The sequence below is a fragment of the Pseudorca crassidens genome, chromosome 8 (genome assembly GCF_039906515.1).
Source record: "Pseudorca crassidens isolate mPseCra1 chromosome 8, mPseCra1.hap1, whole genome shotgun sequence".
Taxonomy (NCBI): Eukaryota; Metazoa; Chordata; class Mammalia; order Artiodactyla; family Delphinidae; genus Pseudorca; species Pseudorca crassidens.
The window spans coordinates 33,189,005-33,212,553 of record NC_090303.1 but is presented as its reverse complement, the minus strand read 5'-3'; the positions used below and the strand labels follow the sequence as shown (position 1 = coordinate 33,212,553).

General features: G+C 42.1%; 1 protein-coding gene across 2 annotated transcripts in view; it reads right to left on the bottom strand.

Moving 5' to 3' along the window:
- RAPGEF5 (Rap guanine nucleotide exchange factor 5) overlaps positions 1-23,549 on the bottom strand; it is a 222,007-nt gene that overhangs the window by 12,272 nt on the left and 186,186 nt on the right. For both annotated transcript variants that reach the window (XM_067746170.1, XM_067746171.1), the window contains exons 18-24: positions 22,153-22,250; positions 18,580-18,702; positions 16,683-16,861; positions 11,438-11,528; positions 7,319-7,369; positions 6,544-6,631; positions 862-926 (exon numbers count right to left, since the gene is read on the bottom strand). In XM_067746170.1, coding sequence (XP_067602271.1) covers positions 862-926; positions 6,544-6,631; positions 7,319-7,369; positions 11,438-11,528; positions 16,683-16,861; positions 18,580-18,702; positions 22,153-22,250 — 695 coding nt within the window. The remainder of the gene's footprint in view (positions 1-861; positions 927-6,543; positions 6,632-7,318; positions 7,370-11,437; positions 11,529-16,682; positions 16,862-18,579; positions 18,703-22,152; positions 22,251-23,549) is intronic.

The following is a 23,549-nucleotide window of genomic DNA, read 5'->3' as shown; positions in this document are numbered from 1 at the left end:
AAATCCATTACCATTACTGAAAAGGTCACTCAAAGGTCAGGGTCTACGGACAGGGGTCCCTGATACCATCTTTAACCGTGCATGGCAGGCTCACCTATGACACTAAAGTTCATCTGTCAGACACATCCATTCTTGTGGTCCCCAGGGTCTCTTTGGGGCACTCCTATTTCACAGTTGCAGGCAATTCCTCCTGTGCCCACAGCCAGTGAGAAAGGCTAGTAGGAACCCGCTGCGTGACAAAACACCTGAGAATGTCCTGGAAACAGTTCTCAAAGAGGCGTCTCAGTGACTTGTAAGAAGGGACTGGCCAGGGACCCCTTTCTCGTGAGCTCACTTTCTCACTTGGCACGAGGTGATCTCTCCACAGTGGCACCATCTGTCCACAGGCTGATAGAGGGGTGGTCCTTCCCCTCCCATGCAGACCCTACAAATTCCATCTTCATATCCAAGATGGACATACCTCCCCAGAAGGAGAGCTTTGTCCCGTGCCTCAGAAGCAGCGTAAGCCAAGACACAGGGAGATGCCTTTAAAGCAACAAGGCTGAACCTCAAGACTGAACTCCTGCTGACAGGAACCTTACAGCTTTCATTCTAGTTCAAACACATACACTCAACCACTGACGTCAATCGAATGAAGTTCCGTTTTCAAAAATAAAAAGCAGATTTTCATATTTGGCCCCAGAACTTGCCAGCACACTTATTTTTAATTGGAACGCACTGTATTGATAATGCACAACATGCAGCAGATAGATCACCGCGCGTTCAGAGGAGAAAAGCACTTAAACCATTTGTTTCTTGGCGCAGAAAAGCATACACTTCCCTTACAGTGGGAAAAAGGAGAAATAGTGAAGTTTTACATACCAGTTTTTCAAAATTGACAAGATTATCCAAAAATGTTTTATTTCCTTCATGAATGAACGTTACATCTGAAAATTAAAAACAAAAAGAGATATGTACCATTAGGAACGGATCATGACTCAGACTTGAAGAGGTATAGATGCAATGCAGCTTATTAATTTTTCTTAAACATTATGGATTATTTCATGCAATTGACCAGGCAACTTGAAATTGAATCTCAAAAGTATTTGATGTGAGGGGGCATAATGTATGCATGTGGAGAGAAAACATTATAACACTCATGCAAGTATGTATCTTGCTTTTACATTGCAGGCTTTGACATCAACCTGCTTAATATCCACTAACACTATTCTATCACTTAACTGGTCCATATGTTTTTAGGTCAGAACACCGAGCAGAAAAGAACTGAACCCCCAGAAACAAAAAGGATTTTAATATTTATGTGTTTGCTTTTTAACAATCCCTGGCAAAGTATACGGATCTGTTTTACTTAAAGCATTAAGGTTTAGATTTGAATGTTTAGATTTTTGGTTTTCAAAGCCAGGGCCTGACTGCGTATCTGAAGTGAATGAGGAATGGGACAGGTTTGGAAAAGGCAAGATTTCTGGGCCTATTCACCGATGAAAACAACATAAGGAAAGTAGGATGAAGATACATTTTCAGAGGACGGGAATGTTAATTTTGTTTGAGCCTCACTGCATTTGAAGTGAAAGAAGATATTCAAATAAAAATCTCCTTTTGGTCGCAAAACTGACTGGAGTGTCTCTTCAAGAGACAAGGATTAGTTACAATAATAACAGCAACTGAAGCTCTGAAAGGGGGTGGCTTATAAGAACTCAAATCAGAGGGTCAGTGACTGAGCATTAGGGAATCCTCACAGTGGAGAATCAAAGTAAGAAATATACTACAATTTAAAGAACATGCAAATAATCACAGACATGGAGGACAAACCAAATGAACATCATTTTCAAAAATCTTGTTAAAATAACATGATATAAAGAGGGAAACGAACAGATTAAAATTCCTCTAAATAGAAAGGAAAAGCATTTGCATTTAATCAAGACTTTGATTCTGCTGGTCCCTATGGGGCAATTACGAGATAGGTGCTTGGGAAACCTGCCTGCAACACACCCAGCCGCTGAGCTTTGACTGCCCACCAGGGGGCAACACCAGTTCCACAGTTACAGACTACACTGAAGACGACCCTTTTCTCATGGCATTCTTTATTCACAGCTTCCAGCCCCACCAGACTGCAACGTTTTCCTAAGTTTTTTCCCCTTGATTTTTTTTTTTAAACTGATGTCTTAGCAGGGAAGCAATTCACAATTACACAGTCATCTGACAAACTCTCTGGTTATTTTCTTTCACTGTTTTGCTTTCAGAATAGAATTGCAAGCTTTCAACCTCTGACACAATATTTAGAGAAAGAGTAGCCAACACAGTTAGCTTGTACCTTGTTTGTACAGCAAGCAAAGCACTGTGTGTACTCTCTCTACATTAAACACCACCTACGAGCCTAGTAACTCCTCACTCGCGGAGAATTCGGATTACAAATGCCCTGTCAGAGTTTCTTGGTCCATTTCCCCAGTGTTCCAAGGTTTGTCATCCCCTCCCTATGTTCCCAAAGATGATGATAATAACGCAGCTTATGTTTATTACCAGCGTCAGACATAGCATTAACTCGTTTAATCCTCACAAAAGATTATAAGGTAAAAGCCCTAGCAGGAAAAGAATGTGAAGAAAGGATGGTCCAAAGAACAAGCACAGCTGGCCCATGATCACAGCTCTAAGTCTCAGAGCCAGGACCCAAGCCCAGGCAGCCTGCTTGCTCTCTCCACGGTGCCTCTCTGGTACCCGAAAGGACTTGGACATTTCTGACCACCCGTTACAGCCACCTTGCTGAATTCATGGGAGACGGGGGCCTCTGCAACTTTTACAGTGTTTCCTTTGTCCCTCTTTCTATCTCCTCCCTCTCCTCTGCGTGGGTGATCTTGCTTAATCTCAACTCTCAAGGACTTGTCGAGGTCAGCGCATGAGGACGGCAGCTCTACTGAGGGTGGGGGGCTGTTAGGCTGATGCTGGCCTGAGGATAAGGCAGGGAAGGTGTGTCTGGCCAGGTGGGGAGGCAAGAGGGGCTGGAAGGGGCTGCTGCCCAGGAGAAGGGGGTCAAATGGCTGAAGGTTTTGATGCAGATGAATGGCAGGTGTGTGATGAGGCAGGTGTGAGAGGGATAAACCAATACAGGTGGTTGAGCTCAAAAACGGGGGTCTCAGAACCTAAGTCATGGGCTGTGAAGCAGTTCAGGGCACCCACCAGGTTCAGAGTGCTAGAAATGAGCAACTACCAGACTCCTTTATCTGGAGACATCTGAACACGCTCCTAACACTTCATATAACAGGACGGGGGATGAAAGGACTCCGTTTGAAGAGATGGCAAGTGAAAGAGAAGGAAAAAATATACAAGCACCTCAACATTCTATTTATTTAAACACCCCGCAAATGTGCAATAATAATCTGTGCCCCAAGATACAAACACGACCTCAGTTTACCTTCAGACACCTGTTGATTATTCACTCTACTGGAAGGACTACCATCTCCCAAAACGCCGTGATACATATTATTCAACTGCTTTTGACCTTTAGCTCAGCTGGATCCTTTCCCCAACACTTACTTAGGGTTTCTCACTACTTTCTGAACTGGATTCCACAGTAGGGGGGGAAAGTAAATCAGAAGTAAGAAATTCACTGGGAAGTAGAAAAGCTGATGGCTGGAAGCATTTTTAGGTTACCTGCTCACTTGATAATCTGCGTGGTATTGGGAATTGACTGTCTCAAAAAATGAAACATGGGAGCCCTAATCCGTCTTAACACCCAAGGAGTTCAATTTGGTCTCTTTCTGTAACCAAAAGCAATGCAGAGCAGGAGGCACAAGAGGGGAGGGCTGGGAAGTTTTCATGAAATGTTGGTTGCTCTAGTTTACAGCAAATTTTAAAATAATTTTGCATTTAACAAAAGCTAAGAATGTCATTTATGTTTTCCAAAATGTCTTACCTCAGACGTGATACACCCATATTTAAAAGTTTCATCCTGTTTTCCTTTGGAAATTATTTCAGACAAAAATAGTACCTTTAAATGCAAGAGAGTACTAACGTTGTTTTATAATGACAAAAAATTAAGATGAAGGAAAAACAAGTGCTTCTTTAAACTCGAGCTTCTAATGAAAAAAAGTTTAATTTACTAGTGTGAATGAGAGAATGTATTTTCAGTAGAAAAAAGGGAAATTCGAAAAGCTGCTCAACATCACTAATTATTAGAGAAATGCAAATCAAAACTACAATGAGGTACCACCTCACACCAGTTAGAATGGCCATCATCAGTAAATCTACAAACAATAAATGCTGGAGAGGGTGTGGAGAAAAGGGAACCCTCTTGCACTGTTGGTGGGAATGTAAACTGATACAGCCACTATGGAGAACAGTATGGAGGGTCCTTAAAAAGCTAAAAATAGAATTAGCATATGACCCAGCAATCCCACTACTGGGCATATACCCTGAGAAAACCATAATTCAAAAAGACACACGCACCCCAATGTTCACTGAAGCACTATTTACAATACCCAGGTCATGGAAGCAACCTAAATGCCCATCGACAGACGAATGGATAAAGAAGATGTGGTACATATATACAATGGAATATTAGTCAGCCATAGAAAGGAATGAAATTGGGTCATTTGTTGAGACATGGATGGATCTAGAGACTGTCATACAGAGTGAAGTATGTCAGAAAGAGAAAAACAAATATCGTATATTAACGCATATATGTGGAACCTAGAAAAATGGTACAGATGAACCGGTTTGCAGGGCAGAAATAGAGACACAGATGTAGAGAACAAACATATGGACACCAAGGCAGGAAAGCGGCGGGGTGGGGGTGGTGGTGGTGGGATGAATTGGGAGTTTGGGATTGACATGTATACACTGATGTGCATAAAATTGATGACTAACAAGAACCTGCTGTATACAAAAAAATAGAAAAAACCTATTTATTAAAAAAAAAATTTAAACACACACACACACACAGACAAAAGAAAAAAGGGAGATTTGTTTTGCTGCCGACAAAGAGGTCTAGATAAACTCAGTATAGCAGAAAATTGCATCCAAGCTAAGACGTAAGTGTGAGGCACCTGACTGCATTAAGTACCTTGGGGGAAAAACCACTAATGTATAGCAGAAAGCTCAGCTCATATCTAATTAAGTTAACGGGACATTGTCGACTGTTTTCTCATTACCTTAAAAACATCCACTGTTTCAAAATTTTGTCTTCCTAAAATCAATTCCTTTCCCAGATCTGTCTTCGCTTCCTAGTTTTCCTCTTTGTGTCTAAATAATTCTCAGTGTCACTTCCCACAGGCCACCACCCCCGCTCTCCAGCTGGTGTTTTATTTTAAATAAAAATCAGGAGACTGAATAAACTTATCTTAGAAATAAACATGAAAAATTAAATGAACTTTTAAGTTGGTATTCTGGCTTTACAATCTCTCCTTATTTCATCCATTTACATTTCGCAGAACCTTTTGAGCTCGAAGGAAGCATTCTGTGTGACTCTCAACTGTCCTAATCCATTATTGTTTCCCAGAAGGTCTTGCTTTATACTAGATGAAGATTGAATAAATAGCTGCAGGGATGCATAGCAACTCAACAGTTCTCCAAGCTCTGGCTGTTCTTGAGAGAAGCCGAAAAGGGAGCATCAGCTTCATTGCCAGTGGGGCTGGCGATGGGCGGAGGTGAGGGAGGAGACGGCCAGGCCAACCAGCAATCCAGTTCCCAGGTATTTCACTTCCAGAATCACATTTATGGGTGTAGGCACCGGGGACTGAGCCAGCAGAATTTACAAGCTTCTGAAGGGTGAAGGCAATCTAAAAGAGTATTCCTATAATCCCTTGGAAAGAATGAAAACACAGCCAAGAAAAATGACCAACCCGCTTTTCCTGGAAAGCACACAGATATACTAAATGTCAGGAGCATAGGCCAGATGAAAAGGAACTTCCCTTTCATTAATCCCCCGGGTCTGAAAGAGACCCCTGAGAGCGTTAGTAAATTTAACTAACATGTTTCATGATGAATGATCTGGCGCTCTCTACAGAAGACAAGTTAGTTGACTAACTTGGAGCTGTCAGATACCTTCCCAACTGGATTCACTCCTGGAAAGAAGGAAGTACATTCCCTACCAAAATTGTTCATACGCTACACTGCCTGGGTTGACCAAAGGTACTTCTCACACAGCAGCAGGCCACGGGTTGAATCTCTGAAATTTAAGCTGCAAACGTAGACCGGGACTGATCACTGTTTGGATTCTTTATGCCAGCCTTATTCTTGGTTGAATTAAGTGAACTGTAGACTCAAATAAGACGATGCTTAAAGCAGAGTAAAGTAAAAACACAAACGTTTCCAGTGCCAAGTTCTGTGAGTCAATCGAAAACACTTTGATGTCTGCTTAAGTACAATTAAGTATTTTAAGCATTTCAGAAATAATTGAACATTTGAAAAACAATCACAAGCCAACACAGTTAGGTCTGAATGTCAAAATTACTTTAAAGAAATAAACTGAGATTCCTTTTCTAGCCCTCTGTAGAGTGATACATTTCTGGAAGATGGAATTACATAGCATAAAAGATAGAAAACCATTACCTTTAAGCAATAAGGGCATGAAAGGGATTTTGGGCGGCTTCATCTTTTTGAATGCATCTCGGTAGGCTTTGTGATTCAGGGAAGGATCCTGCCGAACCAAGAAGATTACAAAGAGAAAGAAAAATCAATGCACTATAGAAACAATTCTAAATCCACTTTTACTATACCATTTGAACATGATTTAGATATAGAGTGGTTCTTCCTAAGAACAAAGTAGATAAAGGTTTCCTAGGAGAATTAACTCACTAAATTAGGGCAGGAAATCTAGGCAATGAATGAAAGTCAAGTTACTGGTTGACAAGAATGGGAAATGACTGCAAAGGACAGACACCTTTTGATTGCCCTATTATTCTTCCCTCAAACAGGTTCCTTAAGTACAGTTTCTTCTCCATAGTTTCTGCCATGAGGTAACCCCACAGCCTTTTGTTAAGCACACTGCAAAGAAAAACTGCCCTCGTAATGCACAGATAATGCAGAGAAAACAAGAGAACAGTTTTATTGTGATCTGAAAAGAGACTGAAAATTGAGTATACTTAAAAATCTGCCTTCTGAATATCATACCAAGAGGACCAGTCTCACTACCTTTTTCCATGGAGAGGAAGAAGTGTTAACTTGCTTCACTCCGTAAGAAGCAAAGCTACATTTTCATACACAAGTGAACTAGTCTAAGCTACCTGACACGGTAGAGTGCAGATACCGACTACTGAAATCTAGAAAGAAATTGGACACCAGCAATCAGTTTGAAGAATAAGTCTACTCCGGCTCAACTACTTACTGTTAAACTTTCAAGTTCAGAAAAAAGTTTCTTAAACTTCCCAGGGATTTTCTAAAAACAAACAAACAAAAAAGAAAAGGTCAAAAGAAGTCAGTTATTTTGAGAGGCACTAAGGGAAATGTTCATTAAGTTGTGTTATATCTGTCACATTTCTGAACATAAATAGCTCTATCATCTGGTTCTACCCTGACTGCTTCTCATTATGCAGTTTTCATCATTCCCAGTTTAAAATAAGTAACAGCCACATGAATCGGGAATCCAGCTGGTTAAACATTCCACACACTGGTGATCTTCTAATAAAAACTTGGATTTTGGTTCTGTATCTTACCTCCGACAAATGCTCTCACCTTTTTTTTCTTTTTTTAACTTATTATTTTTGGCTGCTTTGGTTCTCCGTTGCTGTAAGCAGGTTTTCTCTAGTTGTGGAGAGCAGGGGCTACTCTTCATTGCGGTGCACGGGCTTCTCTCATGGCGGTGGCTTCTCTTGTTGTGGAGCACGGGCTCTAGGCACGTGGGCTTCAGTAGTTGCAGCATGTGGGCTCAGTAGTTGTGGCTCGTGGGCTCTAGAGTGCAGGCTCAGTAGTTGTGGCCCATGGGCTTAGTTGCTCCGCGGCATGTGGGGTCTTCCCAGACCAGGGATCGAACCCGTGTCCCCTGCATTGGCAGGTGGATTCTTAACCACTGCGCAACCAGGGAAGCCCTGCTCTCACCTTCTTAAACAGTCTTGCTGAGTGGGAAATAATAACGTTGGTTGATGCTTTTTGTATAAATGATATAATTGTGTTTCACAGCAGAGGGCTAAATAGTGAAAGCCCATGAAAACCCTAAATGATGAAGCCTGCACTTGGATGGATAGAATCACTGAACTGTAAAGATCACCAACTGGTGGCATGAAGATTCACAGAGGATGGAAACATAGGTCATCTTCCCAAATAAAAATTGGGGCCTAAGGAAGAAGGGCCTGGAATTTTCCAGCCTGCCTTTATTTATTAATAAATTTATTTATTTTTGGCTGCGCTGGGTCTTCATTGCTGCGTGCAGGCTTACTCTGGTTGCGGCGAGCAGGGGCTACTCTTCATTGTGGTGCGCGGGCTTCTCATTGCAGCGGCTTCTCTTGTTGCAGAGCATGGGCTCTAGAGTGCAGGATCAGTAGTTGTGGCTAATGGGCTCTAGAGTGCAGGCTCAGTCGTTGTGGTGCACGGGCTTAGCTGCTCCGTGGCATGTGGGATCTTCCCAGACCAGGGGTCGAACCCGTGTCTCCTGCATTGGCAGGAGGATTCGCTTTTTTTTTTTTTAACATCTTTATTGGAGTATAATTGCTTTACAATGGTGTGTTAGTTTCTGCTTTATAACAAAGTGAATCAGTTATACATATACACATGTTCCCATATCTCTTCCCTCCTGCGTCTCCCTCCCTCCCACCCTCCCTATCCCACCCCTCTAGGCGGTCACAAACCACGTAGCTGATCTCCCTGTGCTATGCGGCTGCTTCCCACTAGCTATCCACTTTACGCTTGGTAGTGTATATATGTCCATGCCACTCTCTCACCTCGTCACAGCCTCCCCCTCACCCTCCCCATATCCTCAAGTCCATGCTCTAGTAGGTCTGTGTCTTTATTCCCGTCTTACCCCTAGGTTCTTCATGACCGTTTTTTTTTTTTTCTTAGATTCCATATATATGTGTTAGCATACAACCACTGCGCCACCAGGGAAACCCCAGCCTTCCTTTAACATGGTGAAGTGAAAAGCTAGATGCCTCAGAGTAAGTCACTCTGAATTTGAATTCTGCCCCTTTCTAGCTGTGCGTCTGCAGTGAGTCTCCACGTTGTCTGACTGAAATGGAGATAACTCACAGGCAGTGTACAGTCTGTGGTCGGTGCTCAGCAAACTCCAGCTATTAACACTTATGACTGTTCTAGAAGATCTGTGAGATTTTCTGTTTCTAAAACAAATCAGAATAATGAGGTAGACCCCACAATAGACTTCTAAATTATTCAAAATGATCACATTGATAATTTTGCATCTGGACAGCACACAGGCTGTGTGATCTGGCAGCTACTGTCACACACACCAATACACGTGTATTAATAAATTAATAATAAATTTTATTAATTAATGAAAGACAAATCAAATGAGAAGGTAAAACACAGACACCTGCAACTGATGGCAATTGCTCCTCTGAGCTGCGTATCTTAGTCTGTTGGATATTCCACACGAATATCCCGGTGTCATCTCAAACTCAACATACCTAAAGCCAAACTTGTCTACTCCAGGGGTCAGTCGTGGGCCAAATCTGACCATCTGCTTTTGCAAATAAACTTTTACTGGAGCACTGCCATGCTCATCATTTATCAACTAACCATAGCTGCTCTTGCACCTCAATGCCAGAGTCGAGTCACAGCGGTGGAGACCACATGGCCTGCACAGCCTAAAAGTATTCACTATCTGGCTCTTTCCCCAGAATGTCTGTTGACCTCTGTCTTAGTTCCTTAAACCGACTTCTTTTCCTATACTGCCTATTCAGGACAGTGCGATCACTTTCCAGGCCTAGAGACACGGAGCTCACCTCTGCGAGGGAGGCCCACCCCAATGCCCCCAGCAACTCCCGACTCAACTTCCAAGGCCCTGCTGCTTAAGGCTTTTCAGCCACCCTGAGACAGCATGATTCCTCCATTGCTCTGCTGGGGTCCGCCTGGAACCAGTTCAAGACCTTCTTGACCACAGCACACCCTGTGCTAATCTGGCCACGTTCCACCTGCCACGGCATTGATGCAGAGCTGCGCACGTGGCAGGCGGTCACTGTGCACGTGAAATACACACTATGTGAATTTCACTGAATTGTTCTCCTTTCAGTGTTTGCAGATCAAGCCTTCTTTCTGTGTATAATTTAAAATTCCACTCTCCTCCCCGGACCCTTGCTAGCCACTTGTTTTCCTCCTGCTCTGATCAACTGTGGCTTTTTTTGCCCACCTCCTTGAATCTCATGAAGTGTGTGCGCATCTGGTTTGCTTAACCAGAGATGCAAGCCTTTTGTCGCTTTTCTTTTGAACCCCTTTAAGGAGCACTGACCCTGACCCTCAGGTCACCACCGCACATTCCATCAGAGTGTGGCCCCTGACGAAAGAAGGTGAACCCCAAAGCTGCCCACAGACCGTCGCTGAGATGGAATGTGAGAAAAACAACAGTCGGCCTGTCAGCTTCTCTCCTGCAGGAGTGTGAACGGGGGACCATGAAGAGTGCAGGGTAGGCAGGAAGAACAGCTGAATCTGAGAGGGTGGGGAGAGGCCGAGGGAGCCGCAGCGAGCCACAGCAGGCTGGACCCGTAAGGGAGAAGACTTGACGGTGAGAGAGAAAGGACGAGAGAGAGAAATGGTACGGGGAATTAGGTACACAGTCAGTAGCGAATGGAGAGAGAAAGAAACGAAAGCCCAAAGAAAGAAGGCGTTGGAGTCATGGGGGAGGCAGAGGGCCCAACATCCGTGTCTGGCTACATTTAGGGACACCCCAGTTTCCATTCTTCCCACGCAGACCCTCAGAGTCCACGTTTCAGAACGTGCGCTAACTTGAGTGGCCCTCTCCCACCTCGAACCCAAACAGCCTTCATCATACAGCCCTGACAGGCAGAGCCAGGACTGGGGAGGCCCGAAACTTAAAACATTTTGTGAGTCCTCTTTAGGAAAAAGGAATACAAAATTACTTTTGCAGATTTTGTAAAGATATCCATCATCCACATGAACATACTGCCAGAGGCCCCACAAGTGAGAAGACCGGTAGCTTAAATTCATTAGCATCTCTGCTTCTGGACACACAGGTGAGCTTTTGAAATGACCAACAGGGAACTGTAACCATGCCATCACGGGAGAAAAGCAGAAAACTAATTCTAGCTGGGAAGCATTTTACAAGTTGTGTTTCTTTCATATATATTATAGAACCATTTTGAAGACCATTTGATGAAAATAGCTCCTGACGACTTGAGACACTAATTTTTTAACATTTTTTTCTAGTGCTACATATCTCATTTAAACCGTTTATTTTAAATAAAGACTGTTAGCTGCACCACTTCCTGTTCAGTTTTATTTGTCCCCAACTCCACCCTCCGTATGGACCCCCAGGGCTCACCTCCCAGGTCTGGGACAGCCGGCTGACAGAAGCAGTGTTGAGACCCATCACAATAGCAAAGAAAGAATTCAGGTTTCTCTGGGCTTTGCAGCTATGGAATAAAAGAAAGCAGAAGGCACTCTGAGGCAACGTCCTTTCACCAGATGATCACAAAATATAAAGCTGCCAAGACTCTCCCAGGCCACAGAGTTCAACCTCTAGGGCAGGGTTGAACTCTGCTCTGTGACCTACACAGTCTCGACTGTCCCTGTGGGATGGGGCGGTATCCCCTCAACACAAATGAAAGGATTCCAAATGCTTCCTTACCTTTAGGAAAAGATCTGTGTTCCTGATACCCTCTGGATACTTCAAAAGATTCCTCCCTTTTAAAAATCTATTTTGGATGCATTGACAGTTTTAACTGAAAGCTCTTATATTCATATTTCTGTATATATCCCATACTCATTATAACAGCCCCTGATTCTGTATCTTTAATCTGTATGTTGTCTTTCTTTTTTGAGAAACAAGACCCTCTTACCTCACAGGGCCCTCTCCCGTTACATTTAGACATATTTTCTTTGCTCTCAACAAAATAGCTATGTTATGTATGTATTTAAAATACGGCATATATTACGGGGACGCTGACTCACATCTCTCATTTAAGGAATAAAGGAAATAAAATGCAAAATAAGACCATGTTGAGCTCCATTCACTCTGGAAGGTTATATGCTCTGCAGAACGTCAATCTTGCCCTTCAACTTAATCAGTCAAAACTCCATTAATTTTCAAAGCCAGCAGAGGGGCTTGATGCAGCAGAGGGAGGGTGGGCCTCCAGGTTGGCCGGAACAGCCTGTGAATTCCAGATATTCCTTAATCTAGGATGTATTAGAAAACGACTTCTCTGAGGAAAGATTTAAAAATTTAAAAATTACCCTGATTTAATAATTAAATATGAAAAAAGATGAAAGTGCTTAGCAGTAAGCCAGAGGCATAAAAAGTCCCTAGTGTGTGTTGATCGAGCTGCCCTCACATGTCATCTCTTCCATGACATCTCCATCAATGTCTCAAATGGAATTTGGGAACAGTGTATATACAACTCTGCATCCCGAGTTCTCAGTTTTATACCATGTTATATAATATATTATGGATTCTTCACTGTTATCATTAATGGTTATAGAACACTTCATCAAAAACGTATTTCATAATTTGTTTACTTATTCCCTTGTTGTAGACATTTAATCTATTTTCAATTCAATACAATTCAAAGCAATGTAAAATGCTACAATAAATACCTTCTGTGAAAAAAACTTTTTACTGTATTTATGATTTTCTAAAATTAAGTTAGACTTCCAGTCATTACATGATTGATCAAAAGCTATCATGACTTTAAAGGTTCTCAACACATATTAAAAACTTCTGTCTCTCAAAACTATACTGATTTCCAGTCGCACAGGTGTGTACAGGAGCATTGATTCAGAACCAGGAAACTGTTTTCGGCTCTTAAAGTGGTAATACATAGAGGTGGCTGCGCCCTGGCCGGTCCTGCCTAAACCTGCCTGCTCCCAGAGCCAGCCTCATGGACTGGACACTGCCCAGTACAGCTGCGCGTGGGTACCAAAGCAGTGGGGGTCAGCCATTTGCGAGCATTTTGGAAATTCTAGCTCCATTAACAGGGGAACCAGGAAAGGCACTGCTGCCTATGCACCTAGTGTCCAAAATACCTGGGTGAACACAGTCCTGCAAGCCCCTGAGACTCACTGCTGAGTCTCCACTAGGCATGGTCTGTTCCTTTCAGTCTTCCTGTCCAGCTTTGGACTCTGCCTATAGTTCCCCAGTAGGCAAGAGGACCTGAAATTCAGTCTAACTGGCCCCTTTCGCTGGTTTCTGCCAACTGTCTCCTGGGTAGACCCTGCTTGGTATATTCCATGAACAAACAAACAGGACACTTCCCTGGTCTATGGTTCAGAAATCTTCCCGTTTCTGAGAAACTGGTGCCTAAAGGCATCAGCACTACAACTCTGCTTCACTTCCGCCACTCTCTTCCCTCATTCCGCCCCTTCTGTCTCATCACACCCTGGCAAGTTCACACCAGCCAGAAGAGACTTGAGTCAGCTCCATCTCTTCATGAGATGATGCCAGGCTCCCCCGCCAAGACGCTGAGGTCAGCGAGAAGTGCCCCATGCCTATGCCAGAGGCACTGGGTGCCCTCCCCTTATTCCCAGTCCTCCCACCTTACTGCATGATGGAAGCCCCACTGGTTCTGTCATGGCCCAGCAGACATTTTTATACTCTGCCCATCACCCAAATGCAGAGTATACAGCAAACCTTTCAGACAGCAACTGCCGGAGCTGAAAACAAGACTTTTCGGGGAAGTCATTTTATTATTAGTCATTATAAAAAGTTTATTCTTCTTCTTCGTATTCAGAATCATTTATCTACACAAAATCTTAGATATAAGTCTCATCTTTTTATCTTTTATCTCCCCATAAACAATTTTCCTGGTTCAGATCTCTTTTTTAGTCACACCTAAAATTAAAAAAACAAAAACCCACATATACCTAACATCTGAATCTGTAAAAAGAAAAAAAGAATTAATATAGAAATGACTTCTCTATAAGATGAACTGATACAGTACAAATATGGGTTACCATTCCCATCTGGAATCTTCCTTTACCAAGGTTCGTTCATTTCAAGGTAAGAACAGACTGACACTAAAACATTCCAGTTTAGTGTCAGTCTAACACTCCTTTGTGTAAGGAAATAAAATCCACTCAACCCACAGAGGTGGGGGGATGGGACTGGTAAGAAGGAAGGAAACATGAATATGCAAATAGGATGCCTTAGGCAGGGAAGACATTTCCTGATCACCGACATGATTGTTTTCTCTTGGCTATTCCTACCAGTATGATTATGAAGAATTTAACTTTGTGTTTCTGTTGGCATTCTATTCTATGGGCCAGGGATAGAGACCAGTACAGCAAACAATTCAAGAGCATGGGGCCATATGGAGAAGATGTGAATAGACGTATTTCATTTCCCTGAGGACAGATATAATCTTATACTGGGAACTAAGCTATGTGGTGTCATTTTACTCCTTAGGACATTCACGTCCCATTTCACCAAGCAACTGGCATTTATAAGAAAGTTTTTGATCCCAAAGAGCCTCACATTTAAGAATGTCACAGGCTATTATAGAAAATGTACTGGCCTAACAAACAAAAAAGGAGCATTCATCATAAAACTAGTCCAAGATTTAGGCAGATCTGTTATCTATCTCTCCTTCCACCACCAGTCACATCAAACACCAGGTCGGGAACCGCCATTATCTCTCACCTAAGTAGACAAAATATCCTGCTTCTGGGGTCTCCTCACCGGCAGTTCCGTCTAGGTGCTACTTTCAGATCAACCTTCCTGAGGGACAACTTGGATCGTATCCATCTCCTGCACAAAAACTTTCAAAGAATCCCTACCACCTTCTCAATTCAGTCTAAACTTTTCATTCTGAAATTCAACATCCTTTACAATTTGGCCCCATCTTCCTTTTTAGATCAGTCTCCCACGACTTCCTTACAAATACCTTCCGCTCTGGCCAAACTGGATGAGGTTCCTTTCTCTGACCACACGCTCTCTGCCTCCAATGAACTGCTTTGCTTCTCTCTCATGAGTCTGACCTCCACGGACAGTGTGCTCTTTTGAATTCATACCCAGAATTCAAAATGCTACCTTCTCCCAAATGGTTTTCTAATCCTCCTTTCCCACACCCTTGGCATATACGCTTCCCATCCTCTAAAGCCCCTGAAAGAAATTCATCTCATAATAGGGCACCCTCAGGGTCTATTGTGAAAATTAGACATTTGAGTTATAGAAAGTATCCCCCCAGCCGATTGGGTGCAGGCTCACTCTGATTTCCCCACAATACCCTGCATGGATGTGCAAACATTAATGAGTGATCAATACATATTTCCTAAATATATTACACTGACATGTACTCAGAAACGGTTTGATATAAAAACTACTTTGAAAAACAAAGGAAAAAAAATGGGAAGACTGGAAGGTAGAAGGAACTGGGAAAGATTTTGATTCATGTTGCCTGTTTCTGTTGGGAAGCTGTCCCAAGAGTGGTTTCAGAATATTCATCTGGTATTTTAAGAGATGCTCCCAGGAAGTTACTAGAATGTCATTCAACCGACTTTACTGAGTCACTGCTATTTACCAAGTTCAGTACTAGGCACCCCAGGTACAGTGATTGATTAGAAATGGTCCCTGTCCCTTGGAAGCCAACACAGTCCACTGAAGGAATTCTATATAAAAAGGTAAGTTTAGGGCTTCCCTGGGGGCGCAGTGGCTGAGAGTCTGCCTGCCGATGCAGGGGACACGGGTTCGTGCCCTGGTCCGGGAAGATCCCACATGCCGCGGAGCGGCTAGGCCCGTGAGCCATGGCCGCTGAGCCTGCGCGTCCGGAGCCTGTGCTCCTCAACGGGAAAGACCACAGCAGTGAGAGGCCCGCGTATCGCAAAAAAAAAAAAGGTAAGTTTAATCAATAGTAATAAAGAAGTTTTTTAAAAAAGGAAAAAAGAAACGTGTGCATGGTAGGGGGAGGTCAGGGTAAGAAAGAGCTGACCCTGCATTTGAAAGTCAGGGATGATTTTAGGAAGGAAGCAACATATGACCTAGGTCTTGAAGAAGGATAGCAATTTGCTGGGTAGAAGTGGCCATTCTTGGCAGAGCTAACAACACATGTCCAGGCTTGGATGATGGTCTGCATGGGAAAGGAAGAGCCATTTAGAGTGGCTGCAGCATGGGGTGAGGCTCAGAGGTCAGGTGCGACCAGACAGTGCAGAGCCTGCTAAGGAGTTTGCAAAGTTCATACTCTGGGCATCAAGAAGCCAAAAGCAGAATCTTGAAATGCATCTGACTTTCAATGGTTCTCACCCCCCTCACATCACCTTCCCCCATTTTCCTAACCTACTGTAGCTCACCTGGCTACAAGGGTAATTTAGCTGCACGATGGGGCATGTGTGCACTGCCTGCTTTTTTCTACAGCATAGAGCAGAGTGCTTTGGTCTAGTATTTTGACCTTTACTTTAAGATATAAATACTTCAAAGGCGAAGAGAGAAATATTCAAAAAGAGACCTTTTCAATCATTTGGTCACTTAACTCAATAGTACCCTTTGCCATCTCATCCCTTCTTATCATCACAAGGAAAATAATGTACCCTCTCAAAGAGAGGAGAAGAACTGCATTTTTTTACCACTAGAAACTCACTGAGCAGCAATTTTGATGAATTTTTTCACCAGCTGCACTCTCTTGCCCAGCTGGCTGCAGAGCAGAATCTCCGTGGCCACCCAGAGCTGGACCTCATTGCATCTCTGGAGTAGGAGGCTCAGGTTCACTGTGTGGTCCCCACTTCCTTGTCTGCTGAACGTGAAGTAGATCAGCTCTTGCTGAAAGACAATGTATTCATACAATTGTTTATTGTTGTAGCACAGAGTCAAGTTGATACAAAATTCGATTCATTTTTAAGAGCTACTTCAGGTAGGCACTGTCATATCATAACATGTTAGATATAACAAATAACAATATATTAAATTCAAGATAATTTATCTTCCAGAAAAGCCTTCACGCAGAAGACTTACATAACTGTAATTTTTTAGAATGCAAGGATGACACTTTTCGTGAAAACCTCAGACATTCTAAAGTTTAAGTCACAGGCTGAATCAAATCCAAACTTCCCAAACTTGTTCTATGAGCAACTTCAAGTGCAAATGACTATCATTACATTAGACCCTCACAGGTAGGTTCTCTAGACAAGGGTTCTTACATTTCAGTGTGAATCCAAGTCACCTGGAGACCTGTTAAAGCACAGATTGCTGGGCCCCACCCTCCAGATTTTCTGGGTCAGTAGGTCTGTGCTCTGGCCAAAATCTGCATTTCTAACAAGCTCCCAGGGGTGCTGATGATGCTGGTCTGGGTACCCGCTCTTTGAGAACCACTGACATAAGACATTGTCAAATCACAGAAAGACAGCAAGATTAGGACAAGGTACAAAACTGACAAAATCGAGTCAGACCAGTAACTAGTGACATAGACTGACCATATGCAAAGCAGTGGAAGAGATGTGTTTCTAACCGGAGGGGTGTGCGTGTATATTTTACAGGAGTAATTCACATTCTCCTATTGCATAAGCACATAAGCAGGGACACATCCCACTCTACTACCATTTGCAAAGTCACAAGTCATTTAGCTTGAACCAGTTCACTACTTGCTCAAATTTAGATCATCAGGTTGGAATGTTGTCAGTGAGAAAATATGAGGACATTTAAAAAACGTTCCAAAGTGAAAGTGAAGCTTGGGGGTCCCTAAATTGGGCACGAGTTCCTTCTTCAGGAGGAAAGGCCTTCTTGTAATGAAACATTTCACTACACAGCAAAGTAAATGCAACATATTGTAGCACAGAGCTGCCTCGTTTTTCATCTCCTGATTCCTGTGAGCCTTTCCACCAGCTACATTTATTCATCAAATGTCAGTAGCATGTTGCCCCGCATCTACTGTTTTATAAATGTTTAACCTGTCCTCAAGGGAGAGGTTGATGGACATATAAATTTGAAATATATCTCAAAATTTTCAATAGAGTACTTGAAGTCTTGCAGCATAGTCTAAGTGTATAGAATGTTCTTGGGAACGTGTGTGTGTGCATGTAGGTACATACAGAAATGTGTTTCTCATATAAGTACTGTAAAGCTCTGTAAAGCTCATGGAAAAATAAAAATGTCAATATCAAAGGTATCAAATATAAAATGTCTCTTCCACCCCATTAGACCTTCATATATATATATGTGTATATATATATACACATATATATATGAATACATGTTTTCAAACAAAAAAATAGCATATTTATACTACATTAACACAAATATCCGATTGAACAATATTAGGTGCAAATAAAGCATGATCATGTATTCTGATTTTCCTAGGTTTGGGTCAGTCTTTTAGTATATTTAAAGTCCCCAAATATTTTGGGGCCACGGTATCCTAAAGCATAACTAGATCACCAGATGACGGATCTTCTTAAAACCCAGTCACAAACAAATATTCTTCAAAAAGAACTCACAGTTATACTGGCACAAGCATTTATTTTATCATTTCCCTTCTTACTCACCTCGTGAATTGAATTGAAGAGGCTCCAATCAAAATTCATTAATTCCAGAGCAATATCCCAAGTGTTCATTCCCAAAATCCTAATCGACCTTTGCTGTGATTCTTCATTTTCTGCAAAAGGATTCTAAGGTGACAGACAAAAGTAAAAGAATCCTCAGTCAGTTCCAAAATATTTGGCACTGAATTGTCTGGCTATCGAAAGGCATTAGAAGCCCACATTAGAAAAAAACTCTTGTCTCAGCGCACTTAATATTTTCCCTGGTCCGTTCACTTTCTGTGAGTTACAACCAATTTAGCAAACAGCCTTGGAAGCCGTAGAATGTGATCAATGATACTTCACTGAGTTGCCCCTCCCCCCGACACACACACACACACACACACACACACACATACACACACACACAAATCTGATTATAAAACACTGCCGCGGGCAGACAACATAATGAAAGTGAAAGCCCTGAAGTCACTCTGGCTTCTGGTAAGAATTAATGTGCCAGCAGGGTGAGTATAAAAACAAACAAAAGAAATGTCACAGTGCACTTCAATAAAGACAGACATGGCTTTTACAGAAAATATGTTTGACGAGTCTCATCCCAGACATACATTTACAAATTTTATTAAAATGCCCATGGAAAGCAAAAAAAAAAAAAAAATTTAAACAGGAAATAAAAAATAAGTTACTTCATTTATACCATGGTGGATGATTATTTAAAAATTTTTTTTAAGGGAATAGTTTTTTTGGTTGTTTGTTTTTTTAAAAATTTATTTATTTTATTTTTGGCTGTGTTGGGTCTTCGTTTCTGTGCGAGGGCTTTCCCTAGTTGTGGCAAGTGGGGGCCACTCTTCATCGCGGTGCGCGGGCCTCTCACCATCACGGCCGCTCTTGTTGCGGAGCACAGGCTCCAGACGCGCAGGCTCAGTATTTGTGGCTCACGGGCCTAGTTGCTCTGTGGCATATGGGATCTTCCCAGACCAGGGCTCGAACCCGTGTCCCCTGCATTGGCAGGCAGACTCTCAACCACTGTGCCATCAGGGAAGCCCAGTGGATGATTATTTTAAAGTATCAGTTGCTTTCCCTATACAAATGGATATGAGTTTGGTAATAATAGTATTTCCTTAAAATCTGACGTAAAATTATTAAATGCCACCACAATTTTAAATCTATTGTCACTGTTAAATGTATTAAAATTATCTGGCACCTTTTAAAAATATTTGATATTTTCTAATTAAGATATAAATTCTCCTATCTGACTTGAACAGCTAATGACGTTAAAATAGTTAATGACTTGGGAAAAAAAAGAAAGGGACTTTGCAAAAATAAATGCCATAGCAGGATAAAGGGAACATTTCAGAATCCAAATATTAGTCTCTATTTTTTGAACTGCAAAATAAATTATTAGCATTTTCAAATTCTTATATTTATGTAAAGGTTTCCTAATTTAAAAAAATGACAAAAGACCTTCACAACCTTTTCCACAGACTTGATTCTCTTCAGAGTAGGTTTAGGTACAAATTGTCCCCCTACCCGCAGTGTGGATATGGGGTGGAACTCAGTAAGGGCTGAATGAATGATGTGCATGCAAACACTGAGGTGGGGGAAAGCCCAGGTTTCTCAGGAATTGGTCTGGCTAGATTGGGACCAGATGGACACAGGCTGCACTGCAGACATTCAAAGAGCCACGAGTTGGGAAGTAACACAGATCTCTGCTTAGTAATTTGGAGGTGTAAGGGTATTTTCACTTGGCTTTTTATCCCTCCTACTTTCTCTCTAAATGTGCCCCTGATCCTGGCACTGCCCTCTGGTTACTCAGGTAGTCCACTGCCCTCTCCAAGAAACACTTTCTATTTCTCTATTCCATTCATTCAGGGCTATGATTCCTGCTTTCCACGAAGGCTAATCTATGCACAAGCACAGTGGATATGAGTGGTTTCACATGTTATCCTTCCCATACAATGTTCCATTTCAACTGAAATCTTTTGGAGATGAAAGCACCTAAACTTTGATTCCAATGGGAAATTTTTAGGTGGTGCAAAAAGCTGGTGGGGGAAGCATCCGAGTACAGGATAGCATCTGGCTCAACTCGGAATTCACAGCAGCTGTTTCTCCCACAAGACACTGCCCCAGGCCTGCCCTCTACCCTTCTGAGGCCCTCGACCGCAGCAGAAGAGCGCTCTGGGAGCGCACACGAGGGAACCGCATGAGGGGTCTGTGTGTGGCGGGTGAGGGCTGGGGGGTGGGAGACAATTAGAGTGTGGGTCCTTCCATCACCAGGAGCCTAGGGCAACTGCATATTAGATTCTCCTCCTTCACAAGGTGCGGGGGAGGGCGGCGGGCAGTCACATCAATCTCATTATCTACTCAAAGATGTTGTGCAGCATCCTGTCTGTCAAGTTCCACCGGTGGAATTACATCGTGTATAGACACAGGCCCGGTGACCTGCAGAAGGACACCCAGCAACGGGAAATCCCAAGTAAGACAAAGGGTTTCCCTCTCCTTTTCTCCCTCACGATGTACAAGGAGGAAGGTGCAGGAGCTCCAGAGTCAAATATAACTGGAATGAAATCCTAGCCCTCTCCCTGGCTTGGCTGTGGGAAGCTAGAGTAAGTCACTCAGCCTCTCTGAACTTCACAAGGTTAGCAGGAAGGTTAAATGACATACTGTATGTAAATTACCTAGTACATACGTGTCTGGTAGAAAGTGTGAAGATAACAGTGACTCATGTCATTATGCTAGCTTGATATCTTGCAGATAATTTTACATAAGATACTTTTATTATAAGCAGTTTTGGTTAACCCACATGGTATACAGATTCCTCCATTATATATACAACAGGAGCCAGATGGAGAAAGACCCATCCTTGTGATGACTCCATGGGACAGACCAGGACCATAAGTCTGGATGATACAATCACGACCTGATACAGCCCACTTTTTATGGGCGATGGATCTGAGGCCTGACCCTACCGTTGAGAAAGCAACCATGAGACCGAGGTTTTTAGGAACAACAACAAATCATCTAGTTAGGCGTAAGTGTTCTTAAATTTAGGACGGAAAATAACGTACAGTGTGGGTTCTATATTTCTTCATACGCTTACACTTCAGTGGCATCTGATGTTGCACGGTTAGGGGCCATCTTACACAGGGAAGGGTAACCATCCACCCTTTCTTCAAAGGCATGGCTCACTCAAAGTGGACCCAGTGGACAGGAACTAAGGACAGAGTCTCTTTCCCTTTAAATCCACACAGGATGCGTTCCTCAGCCTAACCTCCATATAGCCACCGAAAAAGAAGAATGGAATTAAGATTCCATCAGAGAAAGAGTCACATCCCTCAAATCCCTTGTTTCACAGGGACTCAGAGAGAAATAGCGTTTGACTCAGGAGGGGTTGAGAGTCCCTAAAGATGGGCCTGCCTTTGATTTGCAAACACAGTGTTGTTTGAAAAGTGTATTGTTGACTACAGGAGGAAACAGCTTGATGTATTTTTCTAACATTCATTTTAAAACATACAAATACATGGTCTCAGTCTGACGTGTGGGTCTGTGTGTTTCAAGTACAAGGCTAAAGGTACTCACCAAAGTGTCAGCCAGGTCTTTCCGGTAGACATATATCCGACCAGATGCTTCAAGGGACTTGGAGATGGCCAAGTCATTTGGCTGAAGTTCATGCTTTTCTTTATTTACAAAAAAGAGTAATTAGAAACACAAGAACACCTAGTAGGCATTCACAGTACATCTAAAGAGTGAAATTTGCCAAAGAAAAATATTTAAAAATAAATGGGATGTGAAGTAGATTTAATTCAGTTCTGCATATGCTATACAATGATATCAGAAAATCAATGCTCAGAATGTGATTCATTCTTATAACATTTAGTCATTCTTTACACAGAACAGCTTAGGGAAGAAAGTAAAATTCATTCACAATCCCATCACTCTAAAGTAACCATATGATAGTAATATTGGTAACAGTTGAGTATATTTCCATCCTGATCTTTATGCAAATATGTGTGTGCACACATGTACATATGGTCAAAATTATTATTTATATGTTTGCATTAATAATCACTATAGATACACGCATTTGTAATTATTCCTTATGTGGTTTTATATTCCTATTTTAATTACTTACCCACTTGTCAAAATTATTTATAGTGTCATGTCATGTGTAACTGGTTATATAACTGTCTATTATGCCATCATTTAATCTTTCCTCTGTTGTTGAACATTTAATGGTTTCCAGTTTTTTTGGTCATATAAATTAGATGGCAAGAACCATGCTAAATACTAGCACAGGGACCAGCACATAACAGGGGTTTGATAAATGGGATCTCTTATTACAGCAGCCATATATATACTGCCAAAGTCAACATCTTTGTGCATAAATCTTTGGCTGCTTATAGATGAGTTTCTTAAGACAGATTCCCAGTAGTGGAATTCCTAGGTCAAAGCGAAGGAACATTTTTAAAGTTTTTGATACAAGCTGCCAAACTGCTTTCCAATTCTTACACCCACCAACGCTCACCATTCCTTTGAATAAGTTTACTGTTTTGCTAAAATCAAAAATAGATTCTCGGTTTACTTTGTATTTCTTGACTACTAGTAAAGGTGAATATTTTCACCTATTTTTTTTCATCTATTCTACTTCTATTTTATTCCCCTATTGTCCCTGTCCTTTGGCCATTTTTCTACCATAGTTGGACTCTTATATAACACAATAGGCTTCTCATAGAAAAACGTCCTCCCCCCACCTACAAGATGCAGACGGGAATCGACCAAAGTGATACTCAACTTTATTCCACTGTGACATAATCAGCCTCTCCTAAGGTAGCCCTCCAGTTACCCAGCATGGTTGGAAATACAATATGCCACATCTCTTTTTCTAGATAATCAGTTCGAGCGCCAGATTTTGTTTTGAACATTTCTGTTTGATACAGAGTACACAAATGATACTCGAATACATTCTTTATGGCCCA